General features: G+C 30.9%; 2 protein-coding genes across 3 annotated transcripts in view; both read left to right on the top strand.

Annotated features, from left to right (window-relative positions):
* Nucleotides 1-16313, top strand: part of LOC142330716 (V-type proton ATPase 116 kDa subunit a 4-like) — a 65378-nt gene extending 49065 nt beyond the window's left edge. Inside the window, exons 9-12 of the mRNA XM_075376161.1 lie at nt 7202-7589; nt 9436-9616; nt 11080-11157; nt 16253-16313. Of these exons, the coding sequence (XP_075232276.1) occupies nt 7202-7589; nt 9436-9616; nt 11080-11157; nt 16253-16313 (708 nt within the window). The remainder of the gene's footprint in view (nt 1-7201; nt 7590-9435; nt 9617-11079; nt 11158-16252) is intronic.
* LOC142330765 (DNA-binding protein Ets97D-like) overlaps nt 13671-23715 on the top strand; it is a 34081-nt gene continuing 24036 nt past the window's right edge. The window contains exons 1-4 of one of the 2 annotated variants that reach the window (XM_075376210.1): nt 13671-13814; nt 14098-14225; nt 18410-18550; nt 20315-20457. In XM_075376210.1, coding sequence (XP_075232325.1) covers nt 18447-18550; nt 20315-20457 — 247 coding nt within the window. In that variant the 5' untranslated portion in view covers nt 13671-13814; nt 14098-14225; nt 18410-18446. The remainder of the gene's footprint in view (nt 13815-14097; nt 14226-18409; nt 18551-20314; nt 20458-23715) is intronic. The other variant, XM_075376211.1, reaches the window with a different exon arrangement.

Raw genomic sequence — 23715 nt, 5'->3', positions numbered from 1 at the left:
GTTCCAGTCTTCCATTGACTAGACTTTGTTTTGCTTCGGAGTCGTAACCATGATTAAACACTAGTTCTAAACGATTCGTGAACTGTTCTTTCAAAGCACGGCATGCTTGCAAGCGACACAACTTTGAAGCAACCCCTCTCATCAGCAAATGTCCAAATTACTCCTAACAACTTCTCGATTTCTTAAATGGTACGTCGTCTGTTTTCTAGCACAATTGGCAAATTTTTTCGACAATCTCAACCAAGTTTGAAGGACGTCCAGAATAAAGTCAGTCAACGATCAAAAATTAAAAAACCATCCGTACTCTTTTCCCATAGCAGTATCCTTGTGAGTAAATCCTTGTGTTTACTGAATAGGAAGCAAAACCTCACAGACGCGCCTTATTCAATAAAATACTCCCTGACAAAAAAAAAGAGAAACAGGCGAAACAGCTTTCACAAAAAAATCAGAGGTCAAACATAACCTTCCCAGATGACGCCGCTTGACACGGAAAACTCGCTTGTCGCTCTCCTAGCGAGAAAACCGCGTATTACAAAAACAACGCAAAATGCAACGCCACGGGTAGTTTCGGGTACCCCCTCGTAATCTTATTTTCCAAGCAAGCTTTCACAGCTTACTTGATAGAATAATAAATTAAGTGATATCTCGATTCAAAATTCCCATGATTGGAATAGAAAATGCATAGAACATCTACCAGTACGCATAGAACAACTCTACCGATATCTGAGTAATCCAGAGATAATGGTTAGCGCATTTTATTTACATTGGAAGTTCTAAAATATCTTTTTTCCGTCTGCCAACAACAGTTGCTTTTTAGGTTTTAATAAATACATCCTGTCTGATATAACTAAAAGATAACAATTAAATAATATGTGCTATAATTTATACATAACAGGTTCCAATCAAATAAAGTTGCACTGGTATTTTGAAGAATCACTTGTAAAAAACAGATTAAAATTGATTATACATTTTACACATGTGATATTAATACCAAGTAGATATTAATAACCAATTCTCACCAATAAGACTATTATTTTTGTGGTAAACAGAAATTTAATCCTAATGTTTATTTTTCTGCAGGTTTTTCAAACGTTATAGCGATATATTTTCTGTATTTATTCCACAATTAATTTTTTTATCGTGTTTATTTGTATACTTAGCAGTTTTAATAGCGATGAAATGGATTATATTCGGGCCTCATAAAGGTAAGTGTGTGTATTTATCCTTTTTCTACCTAATATATGAACAAAACGTTTTCCAGAAAAACATTTTTATCATATTATTAACATAACGGTAAAGAAATTTGAGTGTTTAATAATATTTACATTTTCTGCAGTCTGTATGATAGCACCAGGAATTGTCAAGCTCACTCAACTATAACTGGTTATAGTTATGTAATAAGTATAGTATAGTTATGTATAGTTATAACAAAATAAACATAGAAACCAGGATCAGTACTAAGTATAACTGTATGTTATACAGTCCAGAGTAAACAAAAACAACTGAGAAACAAAGTGTAAACACGTGTGTCTGTTGGAACACACGTTTGTATTTAACTTGGGCGAGTTTCAAAAACTCAATGGACGCAGCGGCTACTTACATTAGATATTAATTACTTTTATTATGAAATCAAATATGAATATTTAATAAATTAAATATCGTTATGACTATATATAATTTATAACGAAAACTCCCAAACTGAATTTTTGAAAAATGGTGAAATAAATACTTATTTTCAAAGAAAAGATTTCACAACACCTACAATCATTAAGATATAGAATTGTCGCCACAGTAATAATCAGGATAATAGTACTAACAATAGTAGTAAACGATTAACATGTCAATAACACACAAAACATAAAAATGCATAACGAACTACATGACATATAATACATAAATCAAACAGTATGACATAAAAAACAGGGCGTAATCAACAAAGATAACAAACAAAATAGTGATTATGGCAATCATATGGTAATCATTATCACTATTGATAATGATGCCATTATCAATAGTGATAATGGCATTATCACTACATCACTATCATTATCACTACAGCATCATCACTATTGATAATGATGCCATTATCAATAGTGATAATGGCATTTATCACTATTTATCAAATAGTGATAAATGCCATTAGTAAATAATAAATACAGATTACACACAAGATAATTCAAAATAATCGTTCGGAATTTATTCCAGGGAGATAAATAGGGAGATAAAACTGTACCCATTAACAAAAGAAAAGCTAGTCTTAACCCCTTTTAACCACTAGTGTTGTATTAAACAATCGTATAGCGTTCATTTGCAAATACCTTTGCTATCTACCCTAACAGTTTATGAACGTAATCTATTGCATTAAGAATATTCCTTTCACTTGTACATTTACAGTTTTACTGTATCTCACAGATAGTATTTCTGGTTTACTGGAATTACTCGTGGCGTCACCTTACTCGAATCGATCTGAATTCAGGACTCTCCTCGCTGGACCGTCGTACGTCTCGCTGGACTGCAAACCAGTCCAGCGGGACATACGAACCCGCACAACTCGCAGCCCCTCTCACAAAACTGCCCTTTCTGGACCGACGCCGTAACGCCTCTCAAACTGCTAACTAAACTCTATTTAGCTGGTCTTACTGGGCTAATTATACTGTTAGCCTCTATCTACCGGACCGGACCAGACCAGACCAAAGTCGAAGCGTGACAACAGTTGACAGAGGTGTATATTCCCATGAATTCCAAACTTCTCATAGTACGACAGATGTTCATTGTGTGTTAGCGGACCTACACTTTACGAAAAGGTTCTCCTTTTTGTCCCTTTCTGGATTCCTGCAATTGTTATACTTGAATAAAATTTTTAGGAATTTGTTATTCAGGCCCACTATACCGGTCTTGTTACAGAATTTTCCCCACCCAGTTTTACCACTTCATAGACAAGATTGTTCCAAAATCCTTCCTTAGTGAGTGTCTCTGATTACAACATTAAATGTATGTTATAAACTCAAATGTACCTTCCAAACTTTACCTAGCTAAGTGGTTTGATCTGTGCATTGTCAGTCAGTCAGGACACTTTCTACATATAGAAAGAAAGTGAGAGAGAGATTTATGTACATATAATATATGTACAGAGTGGCTAAAAATTAACTTATAATTTTGTATACTACACACTTTCTGATTATTTTGGTCACAGGGGTGTGGGATCAATGGATATTTGACTTCAATAGACAAGAAAAATGACACATTTATAACTAAATCTAAAACTACAGCCAACAATGTGTGTTGGTTTCAGATTCAGCCTTTAAAATTTTAAATAACAAATGGCAAAAAAAAGAAAAGAATAAGTATATTAAACTTTTTTTAAATTGATTAATCTGACTAGATTTAAATTTACTTAGAAACCTGGTTTTGTTTTTAATGTAGTTAAAAAGCCATAATCTACAAAAAAACTACATTTTTTTTCAGTTCAAGAAAGAGTAGAGATAGTATTTTTATTTGGAGATGTACACAAGGAGCATTTATGTATGTATACAAGGAACAGCTAATGATGCATTTAATAGGCGGCATCCTAATCATAAAATTTACAGGATTGGAGTCAAAAATTTAATGCAAAAATTTCAATGCACTGGTAATATTTTAGATAATAAAATGCCTGGCCGACCCAATACAGATGAAGTTATTGAAGGAATATTAGCAGAAATCAATGTTAATAAACAACAGCAAGAGTAATTACATAAAATAATTTATTTAGGTGGTCAGTGCAAAAACATTAGAAACATAAAATACCATCCATACAAAATTCATTTAATAAAAGAACTTATTAAAGATGATTTTGACAGGATGATTAATTCATTTGACACAGAATAACAAGAACTATTTCTTGCTTCAACATGATCACTGATTAAAGATGGTATCGTGAAAGTCATACCCAGCATCCAGAGCAATATATGGACTGGAATAATAGGTGACACACTTCTTGGACCATTTGTCATCAGTGGTAACTTAGATGGTGTATGCTTTGCTGAAAAAGCACATAATTTCAGTTCTCAACAACTTGATTGAGATAGCTTGTGTAGATGAAACAATCTTTATTCATGATGATGGTTTTTCAATATATACTAGCCACTCCTCCATTATGTTCAGCACATTTTCAATAAATTTGCATTTAAATATATTAAATTATATCTTTTAATGAATGTTACATAAAAGTTACTCTGAATGTTACAAGTTACTAAGATACTCGTTTTCACAATCAGGTCCGTATCACAGTGCTAGCTGTGCACCATCAATTTTAAATGAATTCATAGCAATGGTTCTTTTTACAAAAAGTGAAGTTCTGCCAGGCTGTAAACGAAACATGTATCCTTATCAAGTATGTATTAAAAATATATCTGAATATTTTTAGTTGAGATTAAACTGATAACAAATTATGTTTGCAATACAACTTAGTTCACTTTAATACAGTAATATAGTACATTTGATTATTTACATGTCAGTCTTTCTTTTGCCTGTGAACTTGAGGTGCAATATAATCACTATATAGTTACTCTTTATGGTGAATAATACAGGGCATTTCATAATGTTCTTAGGAGTTACAAAAAAGTATTTCACTTACCTAAATGAAAGTTGTACGAGGTGATGCAGGGACTCACAGTTTTTGTTAAAATCTATAAATGTTCAATATGTGCTCCTCTGGTGATACGGCACACATCAACACGAAAGTCTAGCTCTTGCCAAACTCGTTCTAACATGTCATTATTGATTATGCGATCCTTTAGCTCAGCGATATCGTGCGGCATCGGTGGGATAAATACCTTATCTTTCATGTAACCCCAGAGAAAGAAATCACATGGCATGAAGTCTGGTGATCTTGGTGGCCACAGCATAATGTGTTTGTCTTCTTCAGACGCACGTCCTATCGAGCGCCGAGGTAATGTGTTAAGGTACTGTCGAACTTCGTCATGAAGATGGACAGGACAACCATCTTGCTGGAAAATGAAGTTGATGAGTAACTGAGGCCTAAGCCATAATTGTAACATATCCAGGTATATCATGCCGGTTACTGTTGTTTACATAAAAAAGGATGGCCCATACACTGCCTCACGAGAGGTCGCACAAAAAACGTTTACTTTCTGAGAATCCCGAATGTGTTCCACATAGGCGTGTGGGTTTTCAGTTTCCCAAACTCGCACGTTATACGACTGTTTACTTTGTCGCTAATATGGAAAGTGTAGCTTCATCGCTGAAAATTACCTTTTTTACAAAACTTTAAACAAAAATCGAGTCTACGTGCTTTATCTCCCATCAGAAAGACGCTGGATTAATTGAAGATAGTACGGTTTGCATAATAAACGTTTACGGAGAACTCTCCACACTGTTGTTTTCGGAATTCCTAATTCTCTGCCTGCAGCCGCAGTCTATTTTGACGGGCTGCGAATGAGTGAATTAGTCAACCTCATTGACTAATGAGGTTGATGGACGACCAGTTGAGTTTCGCTTCACAAGCAACCAGTTTCACTGAATTGTTTATACCATGCACGAATTGAATTTTCACTTGGTGGTGGCTCTTTACGAAATGCACGTTGCACAGAAATTACTGACTTTGACAAGTGAAATTCTAACACACAAAACGTCTTGTCGTTCCCGTGGCAGCCATTTTCTCTACTGTGGACGGCTAGCGATCAAATGGTTTACTAACTGCCTAGTATATGTTGAAAAAACTATTTGAAGTACTCTTTCGTACAATATTTGTTATTCTTATGAGTAAACATTATGAAACGCTCTGTACGAAGGTGTCATTTGAAGACAACTTTTCGTTTTGCTCAGTAACTCTAAATTCAACTCTCTATAAACAGAGACTGCTTGTTTCTTAGTTAAGATCACATAGTAAAGGATGTTTGTGATGTTAACACAAACATGTTAATTCCCTCTCGAGTAAGACTGTGTACAATCATTTAATTGCAGATCAAATATTATCCATCTGTTAGAAGAAATATTATGATACTTATAAAGGTATTTATTATATGGTAAAATATTATAAGACAATATTTCCATGTGGAAATTTAAAAGTGCAAGATATTTGGTTAATGGGGCCTTGCTTCCCTCCCCCCAAAATATATTCTATATACCTGTAGCACAAAAATTTGTGTATGCATAAACTATATTTAGAAATAAAATAGATAATTTTCTTCTTTTTAGGATGAAGTTCAGCTGTGTCTTTTTATAGTTTGCTTGCTTTGTATTCCATGGCTTTTCTTAGTAAAACCTCTACTTTTGATCCATAGAAAGACAAAAGAAAAGGTAATGTTTTTTGAAAGTTGAATCATTTGAATATTTATATTAAGCTGGAAAAATAAAATTTTGTGACAGTTAAACAATTGCCAACTATAATCATAAACTTGAAACAGAAAAGTTACAGATAAAAGTTTATAATTATGGTAACTGTAACTTTTCTGCTTGTATAATTATGGTGAAAATCTATACAGTACACTATATAGGTAAAATTTTCCAGAGCTTTGAGAGTTTCACTCCATGTAATCAAAAACATACTTTTAGCATTGAAAAAGTGTGTAGTGTGTGGTGTGTGGGTTTGGGGGGTCGTGTGGGTTTGGGGGTGGGTGTGTGTGTGTTGCAATTCTTAAGCGACAGACATTTTTTAACATTTCGATCGGACCGGAATTCCATTCATTTACAAAATACTTTTATTTCACCATCCTGTTAAACATATTTTCAATAATGCTTTCTGAATTGCGATTTATTTTTTACGTTTACTATCTTCATGTATTTAATAGATGTATCTATATTAAAAGTATTTATATTTAAAACAATTAATGGAGCCTTCAATCACATTTATCTTTAACCATACCAGAGGTGGTCTGAAGGAAAATTTTAATTATCGGTTGAAAATATAATCAATATTGTGTTATTTTTTCATGAGCTTTCATTAGCTTACGTTTGCTATGCGTTTAAATAATGTTATGACAGTAAAAGATTACTATGAATGTTTTAGATTAGCTATTTTGTTTAGCTTATATATGCTAAATTAATCCATAACAGTATTGATAACTGTAATAGTTTGTGATTCATAATGAATTATTTCAGTAATGGTGTATAGTTTATTTAAAAATATTTTTAGAACTAAGCTGTATTTTAGAGCATTACTAGAGAGAATACCAATAAAAATAGAGTATTTTTTTTACAGAAAGAAAAAAGTCTGTTAAACGATGCTCACAGTTCACATCCAGAAACAAAATATCGTGACTATCCTAAAGCGTATGGCGACTACTATGATTTTTGTGAAAGATTTGGTCGCGACGAAGAATTTAAATCGCCTAAATTATCTCGAATTCCGCAGAGAACGAAATACCGTAAGTCAGATTTTGAAAGTTTAAACACAACCAGAGGTGGTTCTATATGCAAAAAAAGTATTTCCGGTGGACCTAAACAGATTCAGTGCGGCCGTGAAGATGAGAGTGGAATTTTTGACATATTTACTCATCAAGCGATCCACACCATAGAATTTTTACTCGGAACTGTAAGCAATACCGCTTCTTATTTGCGACTTTGGGCTCTATCACTGGCACATGAACGTAATTATTATTACATTATATATTTTAAATATAGTTAACAAAACGTTATTCAAAATATTGTAAAATCTTAAGGCGCTTTTTTTTCTTTTGAGTTTTACGGGCATCAACCGCTACGGTCATTAGCCCGATGGAAATTTGTAGCGTATGAAAAAATGTCATGCCTGACCGGGATTCGAACCCGGGATCTCTGGGGATCTCTGGATGAAAGACCGAGACGCTGCACTCCGCCACTGAGATCGGCAAGACACTTGTGAGAGATTAAAAATAAATAAAATTTATTTATTATTAAAACAATAGTAAATTATCTCTCAATCTGTAGCAATGTATGAATGCTTAACAGCTTAGTTGCGATTTAGTTTTAATAAATTCAAATAAGAAAATAGATTTAAGAAGGAAAGTAGATGAAGGAAAATTTTAAAAATGCTGCGCAGCAGTAGGTTTTATGTATTTTTTATGTATTTCACAATTGATAAATATATATATTTTTTTTCAGTTTCTTACATATGGATTGTCAAATATATCTCATCAAAATCTCTGGAATTATTATAAAATATATAAATCGTTTCTTAATTCTTTGATTATTACAAGGTTCATAGCATTAGTATTGAATCATTTGCTGTAGATTTATATCTACTTTTTCCCACTCCTACACCCCTGCGCGGAACCAACATCCCAACCCCGTAGGGAAGACACCCGCTTAGTGACGTTCCGATCACCACACCACTCCCCCCGTTCCAAGCCAAGTGAGTGTTGAAGAGTCAATTCTTCTCGATCCACAGGCCGAAGTATTTGGCACATCCCGACGAGCGCATAGTGACCTCACCAATCATAACCCACAGATCCCGAATCCGCCTCCTCTCTCCACAACTGCAACCGCAGTGGACTTGTAAGGCCCAGTCTCAAATCTCTAGCCTGAAGCCACTTACTTGCTCACCTGACGAACCGCCGCAGCGTCTACAGAGTCGTGGGCAGCCAGGTCGTCGGCATAGGCAACCAGCTCAACGTCCCCGCCACACAAGTGCAGGCCGAAGATCGACACCTGCGGAACCTCACCAAACATATCAAAGGAGAGCACTCCATCTTCCGTCTAAGAGGACCACAAGCGGTATCCTCTGTCGACGTCAGGTGCCCCCACCCCGTCTCGCTCTCATTCAAGGAGTCACGCCGAATAGAATCTACAGTAGACCTGCCCCTAACGAAGCCATACTGATCAAGGGAGAGGAGGCCACCTGTATCCTCAACAACTTCCTTGTACTTCTAGAAGCTTATCAACCGTACTGAGTAACTGAATAGGGCGATAAGCAACCCTGCCATCTTCCGCAACAGCTTTCTTCTGTAATAAAACCAACAAGGGTGCCTTGACACCAGCATAATAGACCCCTGGAACCATATCCTGGCCTGGACTTTTATCAGAATGAAGCTGTAAGGCCGCTCCACGTAACTCCTCAATGGTAAATCTGTTCATGTGAACTACTCGAATCTGATTCCAATTAGACTCTGTCACCAGAAAGAACTCGATAATACGAAACACATCACCTCTGTTTAGGGGAGCAACAGGTTTGCCAAACCTGTTAATAACATTCCTTGCAATATTTTTCTTATCAGTTCCTTCTGAAGTTATAGTCTCCACCCTGAGATATGATTAAAGGATTATTTTACCAGAATATTTTTACCAGATTAAACTACTAGCATCAAAATGTATAATATTTTAAACAAGATAAATGCTTTCATGTTTTAAAGGAAGACGTAATATTACAGATATATTTAGCCATTAAATATTTAATAAATTACATAATACGAAAATTTCGTTAAATAAGTAGTACCGTGGCATATTTATTTTCCACAGAGCTCTCAGAAGTAGTTTGGAATCAAGTTTTAAATACAGGTTTGGGATGTTTAACCTCCTATCCTTTTATTCAACCGATCATACTTTATTTCATATTCATCGCATGGGCTGCATTATCTGTCACAATACTTGTTTTGATGGAAGGATTATCTGCATTTCTTCATACTTTAAGATTACACTGGTAAATATAATTTTATTATTTTAAGATTATTAAAAAAAAAAATAGTTAATACTAATGCATATATTTGTGTGAGGTGGGTAAAATAATGTGGAAGATGTCTGTACAGCTGGAGCTGAAGTGGGGAGGACTCTTTATTGCCTGCACATTTAAGTATTGCCAATCTGTGTCTAGCATTAGCTTTTGGACAAGTTTTTGTGATCATGTAATTGTTGTTTGTCGATATGCGGTTAACTGTTAACATCCTGAACACGAAGGGAAGACACCCTCCATGGCGGCTGCGGGGTCGCCAGTCAACCCCCTCCGAACCTAGCCCTGAGGTCATCCTAGATACTTCAGCAACATATATCTTTCAGTCTGTGCCTCAATGTGAATGCCACGAATGACATTCTCATCGGTGTACTACTACCACTAAACCTAATTAAACTACAGACAGAGAAACTTTGTACAGAGAAGAGTAAAAGAGAAGAGTGCTGACTATCTACAGTCTCGTCTGCGTAAGATGTGATTCTTGCATTTACTGACAGTTAAGAAGAATGAAAGGCTTCAGGGATACATCGAAGGTTTTAGAGCTGGGATGGGCGAGCGTGGGAAAAAATACAAAATGTATAGCGAAAGATTTCGCCCAGAATTCAGCTCTAATAAAAAACAGCCCTACTGTAATTTTTGGAACCCAAATCAAGAAGTATAGTTGGTGGTTCTTAATATATATATATTAAGAACTTCCAGGATTTATTCATGTTAATATCTGAGGTAATATTAAAAACAGTGCACATCCCTAGGTTGGGCTATTTGTAAAATCGCTCGGCTGGAATTAGTTTCTAGAAAGCATGTGCAGTCTTTCCTTCAAAACTATATCTATTATGATCTTTGAATGACTAAACTAAGATCCTAAACTTCTCTTCTGTTTAACCATATATATAGATAGTCTTTGCTCCATCCTTCATACTACCTTTCATTTGTTGTCTTTGCTATGCCTAACAATTTTTTTAGCACTGCATTTGAAGTCTTCAGCAATAGTGTTATTTGTACTTACACCTCTACACAGCATATATAATATACTAAGGAAAGACGACGGTTGTACCCCAGACACCGGCACAAACCCTCCCCCCCCTCCATAAATGTGATAAAATGACACTAATAAAATTAAACTCTTCCTCAGTTTTAACCTTAATTTGTGGTTGTAGTTATTTTTCAGTTTAAAAAACATTGTTGGATTTATATTTTTTATCCACTGTTGGGTATTACTAATTATTTCCATCAAGAATATTTTTCTCTCCTCAGTTATCTTAATTTTGTATTGCGATCACAAAAAAACAGACTGGTTTTTTAGATAAGCTCCTTTAAAAATATATTTATTCTTATTTATTATTTATTTAACTAATATTATTAGTGCTTCACACACTACAACTAGAAATATTAATATTAAAGTTGGTGTATTAATATTAATATTGGTGCATTTTCAGGATAGAATTTCAGTCAAAATTTTATGATGGTAATGGGAGAGTTTTTACACCTTTTTATTTTCCAGAAATACTCTCAAGGTATTATTAAAGAAGACTGAATGAAGAAAAGATTATTTTTGAATTTTAGTTTCAAAAAAAATTGTTCAAACCACCTATCTTTTTATGATAATAGAAAATTTCAATGTTAATAAAGTTTTGTTTTGTATTCTGCAGTCTATCTAATTTCTTAAATACAAATACTTAAAAATCTCTCACAGCAACAACTTCCATAAAACACCAGTATTTTTAAAAATGTAAATAATTTGCAGTATTGCAAATTTTAATTTTAGTACAAAAACTTTTCGACAGGAAAATGTTGATTTTAAATTGTGTAAAAAATACTCTGCTCATTCATTTTTAGTCATATGCCCAAGATGTTTATCTATGATATTTCATGATATGAAAGAGGAGTTGTGAAATTAGCCTACAACTTCACACATAAACAATATTGAAATCATTTTATGAGAAAAAATATGATTTATAAACATTTTACTTAACATTTATAAATACACATGTAAAGAAAATAAATTGAGATGGTTGCATTTGTTTACAATAAAAGTCCCATACCTGGATCTATGTTACACAAAGGAAATTTTTTTCTTGGGGTAAATGAAGATTCCTATATTTAGTTTCTAATGTAAACATTGATGAAAAACCCCTTTTCATAGAGGCAAGATGTGGCAAAAGCGATATTAATTTCTCTTGACTAGCAAGCTAAAACTTAATCTTGAAATGGGAATTTCAGTAGTGAATCCCAGCTGGTAACTTAGCAGCTGCAACAATGTTCACTGAAGGTAAAAAGCATCTTCATGCTTTGAAACTGTGGTGAACTGTTGGTGTCTTCATCCAAATTTATCTCCAGATTGTTACTTTGAAGGGGAATAATCCAGATATCAAGCTTCACTACCAGCTTCACTATGAAATCATGAAAACTTTCATGTCCTTGTAAATTTATATTAGTCGTTATTATACATATACACTCATTAATATGTATAAAATATTGACAATGGAGTTTTCCACCCATGGTATAAGATGATCTTTTAAAAAAACTTTTTAATAAAAAGTTTAAATGATCTTTTTCATAAAAAAACATCAAAAATACATTTTCCTGTTATGTGTTCAGGTACTAATTTGCAAAACATTTTCTGTAATTGATCTGTCCCTATCTCATTAATACCCAGCACAACATAAGACCTGAGAAATTTTTACCACATCTGTTTCATCAAATTTGATACTAAAAAATTCAATTGAACTCACTTGCTGAATTATATCTAAGAAACAAAAGTTACAAATTCAAATCCAAAACATTTACTGGAAGTGGTGGTTAGCTGAAAAAATTCTGGGGTGGAAACAATATTGTTTTAAAAAGTAAATGTGCAGCCCATGCACATGCAGCAGAAAGTGAATGTGTTTATGAAAACATGGTAGAGTTCAATGATAATAAGATTATGATCTCAAGAACATTTACAGGATGACAAAATGAGACTTATTTATCAAGCTTTACCGACAGTCATTGACGTTCAAAGGTACATAATACGTACTAATGTATAAATGCTATAGGAGAAAAAGAAACCTCCATTAATAATAAAAAATTTTTAATTTTGTCAAAGCATTAAGAAAGAAAGATCTCAAAACTTATTTTATTATCAAATTGTGAAAGGAATCTTGGTTGACAATCTTTTACATTTATTTTTGTCACTCTTATAACAGTTTATCAATTTTAATGAACTGCAGCATATCACTACATTTTAATCCTGTCATAGAATGGATGTACACAGCTTTACAGTTTTACTGCAATCTGTAGATAAAATATATTACAGTACATATCAGGAATTAATGGATATGTTATTCCATGGATAAGAAAAACTGCATCATTTAACTGAATATATCAAGGAAAATATTTTACAGTAGTATCACAAAACAAAAATTAAGTAGTAAAAATAAAGCAGTCAAGTAAATATTTTAAAACTAAACAGTTGGTCAAATAGAAAATAAGTGTGTGTAGGTACTAAATAAATATACAAAGTGAATTCGAAAACATTTTTTAAAAATAGATTCCAGCCTATAATTTTCGACCACATCAAGAAAAACTGTTTTAAAAATTTTGATAAACTTACAAATTTGTAAAATTATTTTTTAAGAATAATGCCTATATACGGTATTCTGATTAAAAAAAAGAATAAATTTTGGCAATAATTTTTTGCAATTAGTTATAAAAAAATTGGCTTCAAAAGTAATATATAAAACAACGGTACTTATCGGTTATGTCCACCCTAACATGGTAACAACATAACCTAACATTCGTTTTGCTCGCTAAACTCTAATTAACCTTTATATTAAAAGCAGGGAGATCATTAAATACGAAGCAAAACCAAATAATATCGAAAGCAAAAAAATATTAGTTATCAGGTAATCGAAAAAATTACTATAATATTACTATAAAAAATTATTAGGTAATTAGTTATCGAAAAAAATCGGAAAATGTAAAATAAAATTGATAACGTTTATTTCTATTGAAGTAATAATCATTTAAGATAATATTAACAAAAAAGTAAGGTTAACGAGCGAAGCGAGCGTTAAGTTATGTTTATTACGTGGTACGCTAACCGACAAGAACCCAAATATCTTACATTTTGAATTGAAATAAAAACTGTTTCTTTATAAAAAGTATGATGATATTTATTTATAAGTTACAGGTTTGTGGTTATCAGTTGTTTATATAATTTTAAACAGGCTTAATTTTAATTACAAAAAGTAAGAAAAAATGTTTTTATACTTTTTTAAATGCTACAAATATGTAAAAGAGAATCATAGGTTTTGTTATTATAAGTAGTGTTTTATTTTTAATGAAAATGTACCGAAATATTTTAATTAAATCCATCATGAATATGAATTTTATATGACTGTTGTAGTTATAATTGGGTAATGCAACGACTTAGTAACTTTAATCAAATCGACAGCTGTTGTTTTTTTTTTTAGGTAGTTATGTGACGAAACGTATGTTGTTAAACCAGCCGTTAAAATTGTTCAGTACTTTTGCATTAAAAATGTCACCGTAACCTTATGTAGTAATTAGGATTGGAATTATTTCGTGAAGTACTTGTAAGGTAAGAATGCTAAAAGTTACTTGCGTTTTAAAATGGCAGCTTTTATATCATATTCATTTTATGAACGTAGTGCAGTCTTTGTAATGTTTTACTTTTCTGTTGAAATGTGTATTGATTTGTAATTGATTAACCCAATTACAATTACACACACACAACCCAATGGTGATGGTGGTGTGTGTGTATGTATATATATATATATATATATATATATTATATATTGTACATTAGTTTTCTTTTAGGTTATGTGTCAGGTACATTATTTAGAGAAAACATTAAGAAGTAGTATTTAACGTTTGCCTATTTATCTCCGTGTTTATTCAGTTATTTAACAGATAAAATAGAATATTTCAAAGTAAAGTACATCAAATGTATATTTTACATGTAACTTGTGTTTCACCAATATTATCCATATTCAAAGTCCTTGAAAATTCAGAAATTATTTTACTCTTTGTACCTATTTCTATAAATATTTTCATTTTTATTATCAAGAAAACTATATAATCTTGTTTTTGTGTAAATATAAATGTTTTGCGTTGTATAAATAACACCATACTGAGATTTTTATATCTTGTGAAATTGAAAATCAAATTACTACTTTTTTAACTTTGCACTACTTGGTTATTTTATAAAGAGCTACTGAAACATTCTATTTGTATTTAAAAAAAGTTATTTTGTTGATCTAGAATACTGGTGTACGTGCCATTGGAAAATCAAGAAACTGATAATGTGCATTTTCTAACTTTAGCTGCATAAAAATAGTTGCAAACAATTTTCCCTAAAATACTTATCCTACAAGTTATTATATTTTATCAGTTTATGTTTAGTACAGATAAAAATTGACACTATTTCATTTTTATTTGACTTTAACAGAAAACATATATGAAATTGGTAGGACTGTCCTTTATATTCCAGGACATCATCTGTATATGTAAGACTGTTTTTACAGCACAGGGAAATAATAAAGGGTTTTTTAACATTACAGATAATTTATAATCTGATGAAAAATATCTTTAATACCTGCAAGAAAAAGACATGTTTTTATATAACAAGTAATAGTTCAATGGTGTGGTAAAGAAAACTGTATATCAGAAAATAATGTGCTTTTGAAATATTAGTTACTGTTGCTTCCATAAAAAAAACACACTTCACAAATTTATCTTTGGAAGTATATCAAACTCGTATAATTAATTTTTAATTGATCATGATCCATATATTATAATAAAACAAGAAATGGATATTTTACAATTATTTATCACAATAATTAGTGAGGTGAAGTGGAATTGTTGAAGAAAATATCTGGTAAGGGATAGGATAATTAACCAAAATCAAAAGTGGAAACACAGGAGAATATAGGGTATGAATAGGTTATTATAAGCCATACAATGAAGGTTATGCAAAGTTCTTCAATTCATGTTTTTTAATAAAATGTAAAAAAGCTAACTTAAAAAAAATTAACTTATGTGAATGAATAACTGTAAATAAAAAGGAATATATAATTTTCAGGTACACATTTTATTATTTACAGCTAGTCAGGGCTGCTTCTTTTGCTAGCCCAACCATCTACCTAGGAAGCTTTGCCCATACTTATTCTTCTCATGGTTGTGAGAATATATATATTTTATAGATATTCAGGAAATAAAAAAGAATTATCATTTTATTTCCTTTTGCCATGATTACAGAAATATAATAAAGTAAAGGATTAATTTTTGTTTCTTTATATCTTAACCCTCAAGGGGGCTAGGGCCTTGATCTATATCATAAAACCTTCCCTGGGATAACACAAATATATCCTGAAAATTTGAAAGCAATTTGTCAGTTGTTTCTCACATTTTTTTTTTTTTTTATTGCTAATTCCATTTCTTTTCTATTTATTTCTATGTTTTTCAAAACCTGTTTTCATGTTTAATGACAAGTGGAATGTGGTGTTATTCCTTTAGTGTTGAGTAGGAAAACAGGACAAAAATATCAAAATGAGACCTATGGTTATATTGATTATGCCATAAATTCTGTTTATTGCTTCATTTTAGAGCCACTAAACTTATTGGTACCTCAAACAACTTGACACCTCCTAAAAACAAAAAATCTTGATTATATGCTGCTGTATTTGTGCTCCAGCTACCTCAGAGATCAGGAACTGATCTATTTCCTAATACCCAGTATAACTTCTTCCCTGTTACATATCCAACTATATTTTTGTTGACAGGTAATCCTTACCTAAGATCACAAATCAGCTTAACAAAAATATGAAAGAGTTGCTCTCTTTACTACTTACAATCTTTTCTAATTTCACAATTTACTATCTTACAACAGTGTTGCAATAAGGCTTATTTTGGAACTCGTAGTAATCTATTGTAGTCAGATCCATAGCAGAAAATTAAATTTTAACTGGGTTCAGTTATTTATTTTTCACATTTATTTTTTAATTATGTATAATATATGTACAATTGCGTGCTAGCTTTTTTTGTAACTTTATATGCTTTCTTGAGGTCTATTTTGTTTATAGTAGTAATAATCATAATGACATTACTAAGAAATAATACTAATGAAAGCCATTACTTGATATGTTTGAAAAATACCATTTCTTGGCAGACAGCGAATGTGTTAAAAGCTCCTAAAATGATTATAGAAATGAGGAATATTTAGTACATTAGTAACTATATAATAGCAATAATACAATTGTACATGCATTTTTAATTAAAAACAATTATATTATTAAGCCTCATCTATCTTAAAATTTTTTAATCTAGTTAATTTTTTCTATATAAAATGATTAAAATATCATACTTTTTCTTTTTAATGTTTCTGTTACATAGACATTATGTAACTCTTGTTTAATACATTAATAGTAAAAAGTAAAATAAGTTTATTAATTCACTACTTATTTAATTAATTTGTAAAATATACTTAATTTATGGAAATCACACATCTGATAGATCAAGTAGAATGATTAAACAGAAATTTAGAAACAAAATTGTAGAGTGCAAAATATATACAGGAACCTAACAGTGATTCTAACCACTGATTTATATTAATGAAGTGAAACTAAAAGTTCAAGACTAAATAAAGAGTTGGATGAAAGAGAATGATGTATTGTTAAAATTTGAACGAATCATTAGGCTTAGAAGGTACCACAAGACAAAGTTCAGTTGAAAGCAAATGGCTAAAGTTAAAAAAAGGAAATAATTAAGGTTGAAGAGTAGATATTAGGTAGAAAAGCATAGAGAGTGATAAATACTTTAGGTGATGAATTTGCTCTGAGTATAAAAGCAGAAAATGTAATAATATAAGAAATAAATTCTTAGATAGTACTAAGCAACAAAGGAAGACTTGAAGCAAATATGTAATTAGGCAGAGAAAAATATGATTAATGATTACAGGATAGGTTATGTTCAGACTCGTGTATCATTTCCTCATTACTTTATAAATAAGTTAACTAACTGCCTTCTTCTTATTCGCGTAAAGTATATAAGTTGTTACAATTCAGTTGGCCTTGTTAATAGCTGAAGTTTTGTATTAATAACGTAATAATGTATCTAATTCTAATATTGTTTAGTCCAAATTTACACATCATACAGTTAACATCTACATACAGTAAATTACGTACATTCTTCGACAGTGTAATATAAATAAATTAAAATGTGAAACATACAATTATCATTATAACTTAGGAAAATATATTCTTTAAACATAACTGAACATTGTATTTTATTTACTACCAAATATGAACCAGCAAGTTTACAGAATAAATACACCTAACCAAGGTATGGCCCCAAGGCGGTTTTTATTCTAACAGGTAGATAGCTGGGTTTCAGAAGCCAAAGTTTATTTTATCAGGTGAGGTAATGTACAAGGTGTGTCTGTTGTAATTTTCTGTCGATTCTGGATGTGTATGCCTTCATCTTTTACATATTCATTGTTTTTTGTGAATTTTTTAGTGTATGTGAGGAATTGCTTATATTGTCTGGGTTTTCTGTTGTATGGTAGATTCTGAATATAAGTATTACGCTAATGTAATCTGAATATCAATAGATTGATTATTTTGTAATGAATGTTGTCATTGATTGTAAGAAATTTTTTATTTTACAATCAGTTATTGTCATTAGATAGTTCAATTTAATACTGTATAATTAAAAAATAATATCATTATTGTTTATTTTTATTATATTTCTATAATTTTTTTTCAGGTTAATGAAATATTTTAAGAATAAGATCTTTTAAATAATGGGGTCACCTACTAAACAGAGAGTATTTATTTTTAATGTTGATGAACACGGAAATCAAACTTTTTCCTATCAAGATGATGATTCACCACCTCCTGTAAAGAGGTAAGAAAATATCTTGGCACTGATTTGTTTATCCTGCTTGACATCAACTTATTACCTTTGTATAGGTTTATTTTGATAAAAAAGTAAACTAAATAACTGAAAAAACAAAACTAAATTAAATCTTAAGTACACAGGATATATAAATTTAAACAGATATTTTCAATTTCTACTATTGTAGTGAGCTAAACAGTTCAGCTGACAAGCACTTGCATATACTGTCATCAGTTATGTAGGCTGCTCTTTCTCTTCTCCCTGTAGGTTAATAAACGCATCATTAGGAGGTTCATAATACTAAGCAAATTATTATCAATTTTTTTTCCGATTGAAGGAGTACTCCATCTAAGATTGCAACAGAATTAAAAATTAATTTGAGAATGATTTTTTCTCACTCTAAAATCTATGATTGATTGGTATGAGTCGATCAGAGAGGAGTCAATAGTCAGTTGAAAATGAACTCCAGTTTTTTGGCAAAATATTTCAGTTACCGAAGATAAAAAAGCTGAAGGTGTTGCATTTATTTGAAGAAATTAGTGAATTACTGTTAAGAAAATCTCTTGAACTTGAAATAAACCATAGGAGTGTAGGAATAATAATAAGAGATAATCTCAAATTTAGCAGAGATTTTGCTTTGTGAGTTCTCTCCCTTTTGCAGTCTGAACACGAAGAAAGAGGATTTTTATTGTGATATAACATTTTTAACAATGAAGTAAGTTTTTGATGTGTAGTGAAGCAGTGGTGACACTCTAACTCGCCTCATAATGCAGAAAGTAGAAACCACATCTACATCTGGGAAATTAAGAAAGCCTTCTTTTGGTATTCACAGGGTATATTTTACCTGGACTTTCATGTTGAACAATGAGCTGTCACCGATATATTAAAAAATGAAATAGACTTTAATCTATTTCAAGATGAGATCTTTCAGGTTTTTGTTTGTTTGCTCCAGAACTATGCTCATCCTCACACTGCCATTATAACAATGAAAATGCTATGAGATCCCAAATACTTTCAACCCACCTAAGGAATTTTTAGGAGAGAAGAAAGTTGTTTGTAAGGAGCAGATTTTGATGCTATGCAGAGATGGATCAAAACACCACCAAAGTCATGTTTTGTATGATCAAAAAACTTCTTGTTTGCTGGAATAAATGCTTTGACATAATAGGAAAAGTAACAGATTACTATTTTACTATTTGTGATAACACACATTGAAAAATAATAAGCAAGTCACAAAATATATTGCTGCATTATTATTTATATTTGATACCCCTCGGCCGTCATTCGTAGACTAACATAAGCAATAAATAATTAGATATCTTATTGTAGCCTATGATTTTTAGTAATAATATTACAATGGTTGTTATAATTAACAAAAATGGTTTAATACACTATTTCCTGTAAGTCATCAAAATTAAATAAGCTGGTTGCAGACTTTATTTCCATAGATAACTAATTTTATTGTTTTTCTGATAATTTTTCAGAATGTGTGAATCATTCTTCAACTAAACAGAATTCAGTTGATTTATTTAGTTGTCATTTTGTTTCAAAACTAAAGCTGATCAACATAAATATTGATTTTATTATGGCAGGCTCATGAATATGCTTCTTAGGAGTTGAAAAAATATTTTTGTTGTTCCAACAGAAAGTCATTTACAATTTCATATTTTATCTTCTTTTTTAGACATTTATTTTTATTGTTTTGAGAAGCTTCTTCTGCTGCTCAAAGAATATAAGAATTACAGTGTAATTGTTTTGTTTTTTTTACACTAGAATATATTTGGATAGCGGATCTTCATTAGAAGGTGTTCAAGATATGGGCAGTTTAAATCATATACTTGAAAAAAAGATTAAGATTGAGGCTGGTGATGAAAGCCAAGAAATGACTGCCATACTTGTACAAGATGATGATGATGGTAAATTACTTTTTTTTACATCTATTGAAGTAATTTTATTCTTGTTAGAAACTGTGAAATTAAATGTATTTTTTTTTATCTACTTGGATAGTAAACATATTTAAAAAATATTTTCTAACTAAAATGTTTTAATTATTAAAAATGAAAATACTATTTTTCTTTTTATTAGTTAACCCTTAATCCATATACATCTGCAGTTGCAATAACACAACGTAATTTGTTTTGCGTTATTATTACATAAAATAATAATTATTTACTGTTTTTAAGTAGCCTGTTTAAATAACAATCTTGCATACCGTTACAGTGCTTTCTAGTTAATAAAGTCTTGATTTTATTTTTGTGCTCGGATTAGTGTATCTGAATCAGTTCGTGTTGTGATAAGTTTTATTTCAAATTGTTTTTTTTTTTTTATACACCATATTGCTTTTGCAGTACACAAAGGTTTAACTGTTGATGAAATTAGCACTATTTTAGGAAATATTGATCATTATGATAAAGTCCGACTGAGATTTTTATATTTTCTCCTGATATGGTTGACTATGTTAACAGTGATTAACCAATAGATGAAAATATTCTTGAGGATGTGGAAATGACAGATACCGGGAAAGATGTAGCCGGTACTGTTGAAATTCATTTTGAATCTGAAGTTAACAAAACAAATGAAACATATGAAGACTGAAATGAGTAATTTAAATTTCCAGTTGAAGTAAAAAAAACTAGAAAATAATCTATTATGTTCTCAGAATGACACTATTAAACCACATTAGTAATAAAATGTATTAGCGATTGATAATTCTACTTAAGATGGTTTTTTTAGAAGTTGTATAAATTTCAATCAGTACAGTTGAACCTATTACATCTGAGAATTGTGATCAGATTCTTTTTTTTTCTTTTAATGAAACAGAGCAGCAATTAAATTTTATCTGAAATTGGATTTTTCTTTTACAAAAGCATTTGAAATGTTTAGAATTGTATTCAGTGAAGTGTATTTATTGAGAAAAACTGTGTTTGAGTGGCATAAATGTTTCAAGACAGAGGAGTGAGTATAAGATGTTGAACAGATGGGCCATCCTTCATTTTCCCAAACACAAAAATTGACAGAACTGATTCAAAACTTTTTAATCAAGCAACCGACATTGATTGTTCAAATTTTAGAAGATATTGAATATGCAAACAGTTTGTTAGATTTTAGCAACAATTTTAAAAAGATAAATATATGAACATGTTTTGTTCATCATTTGTTAACATTAGAATAAGAGCATCATTGTTTATTAAATTCATCACAATAGAAATATTGTAACATTATTCAAATAAACAATAGAATACAAACAATAGAAATAGATTGTTATATAAAACAACATTAACTCTTTCAAGACTAAGCACACACGCCTGATTTAATCCCCCAGACTGACATTTTTCACCTTTTTTCAAAGAATCATATTGAATTTACTTTCTAGCCTTTATGTAATTTTTTTTACATTAAATTAAAGCCTAGATCTTGGTGTTTCTTCTAAAATAATATTTAAAGCACCTTTGGTTTTATGTTATTCAAAATTATTTATTGAATAATGCCATGTTTTCCCTATTTTGAAAATTCTTTACATGTACTATTAAGGAAAAAATTATATCATAAAATATATCATATAAACCTTGCATAACATATATATAATAAAGATCAAATTATAAAACCAAAATTCATGTAGACAAAAAAGGGATTTATAGTGTTAATATGTGCTACGAACTGAAATTAGTTGTCTTGAAAGCTAGTGTTTAGCCGTGGATATTGATGGTTTCCCACACAGTGAACATTGCCTATACATTGACTATATTGATACATTGATACATTGACTATAGAAAATAAAACAATAAAAATCATTAGAATTAAACAGAACTAGCGTCTAGTGACACCAGTGAAAAGAAAATGAATTGGTATTAGTTGATAATGAAGTCGACAAATGAGCAGCATACGGGAAAATGTATTTAGAACAATAGAATCCCAGTACTGTATCTCATCTGGTTGCCGACTGACAAACTAAAAAATTGCACCGTATTACATACGGCTGCCGACTGGAAAGTGTTAAAGAAATTTAGTGTATCTACAATCTATTAGCATTTAATAACAAAAGACATGATGTTGCATTTTGTCACTCTCAAAGAGTATTTTTAGATTACAGTTAGTATAACCAGCAAAGAAAAAGTACATTAAACAAAGGCTAAAGAAAATAAAAAATTCTAATAAGTAATATTAAATTTCAACTAATTTCACTGTTGTTTCATTTGTATAGAATAAGAGAAATAGAAACTAATGAATGTAATGCAATAAAATAAATTCATATAACAGTTTATATGTGGGATTCCCAGATTGTATTCTGTATAAGGCAAAAAATCACTAAAAATAACATACATATGCTGATTAATTTCTTACTACTTTAAAACAAGAATGTCAACTGTCTACTACCAGGGATTTTTTTTAATTTCTCAGCTTGATAAAGATGGCACAAGTGTAAATAATTGACTGTGATATTTGTCTAGCGTGATTCATTAGATGGCATTTTGTGAAGTTTAATGCATGTGCGTTTAGTTGCTTGCTTGTGGCAGTCAATAAACTAAACAAGTTTTGACATTTTCTGAAAAATGGATGAAATTGAAATTTGAGTCATTATATGAAGTACTGTGTTTTAAAAGGTGTGATTCTGACAAAAATAGTGTGATTTACTTTAAAGGACTCTTCCCTTTTATTTTCAACCTTTAAAAAGTAGGCTGCTGAATTTAAATATATGCTTTTAATTTAATATATGCTTGGGATGCTCAAAATCCCTTACAACTGATTAAATCATTCCAAAAGAATGCTGTATTAATTGATAATTGACTGAAGATGTGTGAGTTTTTGATGAAATTGTAAGTATCTCAGTAGACTGGGTCTACTATATTTTAGATGATGTTTTAGATATGAAAAAGCATTCTGATCCATGTTTTTTAAGTCAACCAAGCGCACATTCAACTGAACACTTCTCATGGGTTTTTAGACTTATTTAAACCCTATTCTGCTGAGATTCATTGACATTTTACAACAGTAGGAATCCTGGATTCACCATTATGCCAGAGATCAAACAATGGGTAGGAACAGGTGAAAGTGTGCTAGAAAAACTGAAAACAGTTCCATGTGCAGGAAAAGATATGGCCGTGGTTTTTTTCTTTGATTCTTGTGGTCCAATGCTCATAGAATTCATAGAAAAAGGCAGGATCATCATCAGTTAG

This window comes from Lycorma delicatula, chromosome 9 (genome assembly GCF_047948215.1).
Source record: "Lycorma delicatula isolate Av1 chromosome 9, ASM4794821v1, whole genome shotgun sequence".
Classification (NCBI taxonomy): Eukaryota; Metazoa; Arthropoda; class Insecta; order Hemiptera; family Fulgoridae; genus Lycorma; species Lycorma delicatula.
The sequence above is the reverse complement of the archived record's forward strand: the minus strand, read 5'-3'. Positions and strand labels throughout refer to the sequence as shown.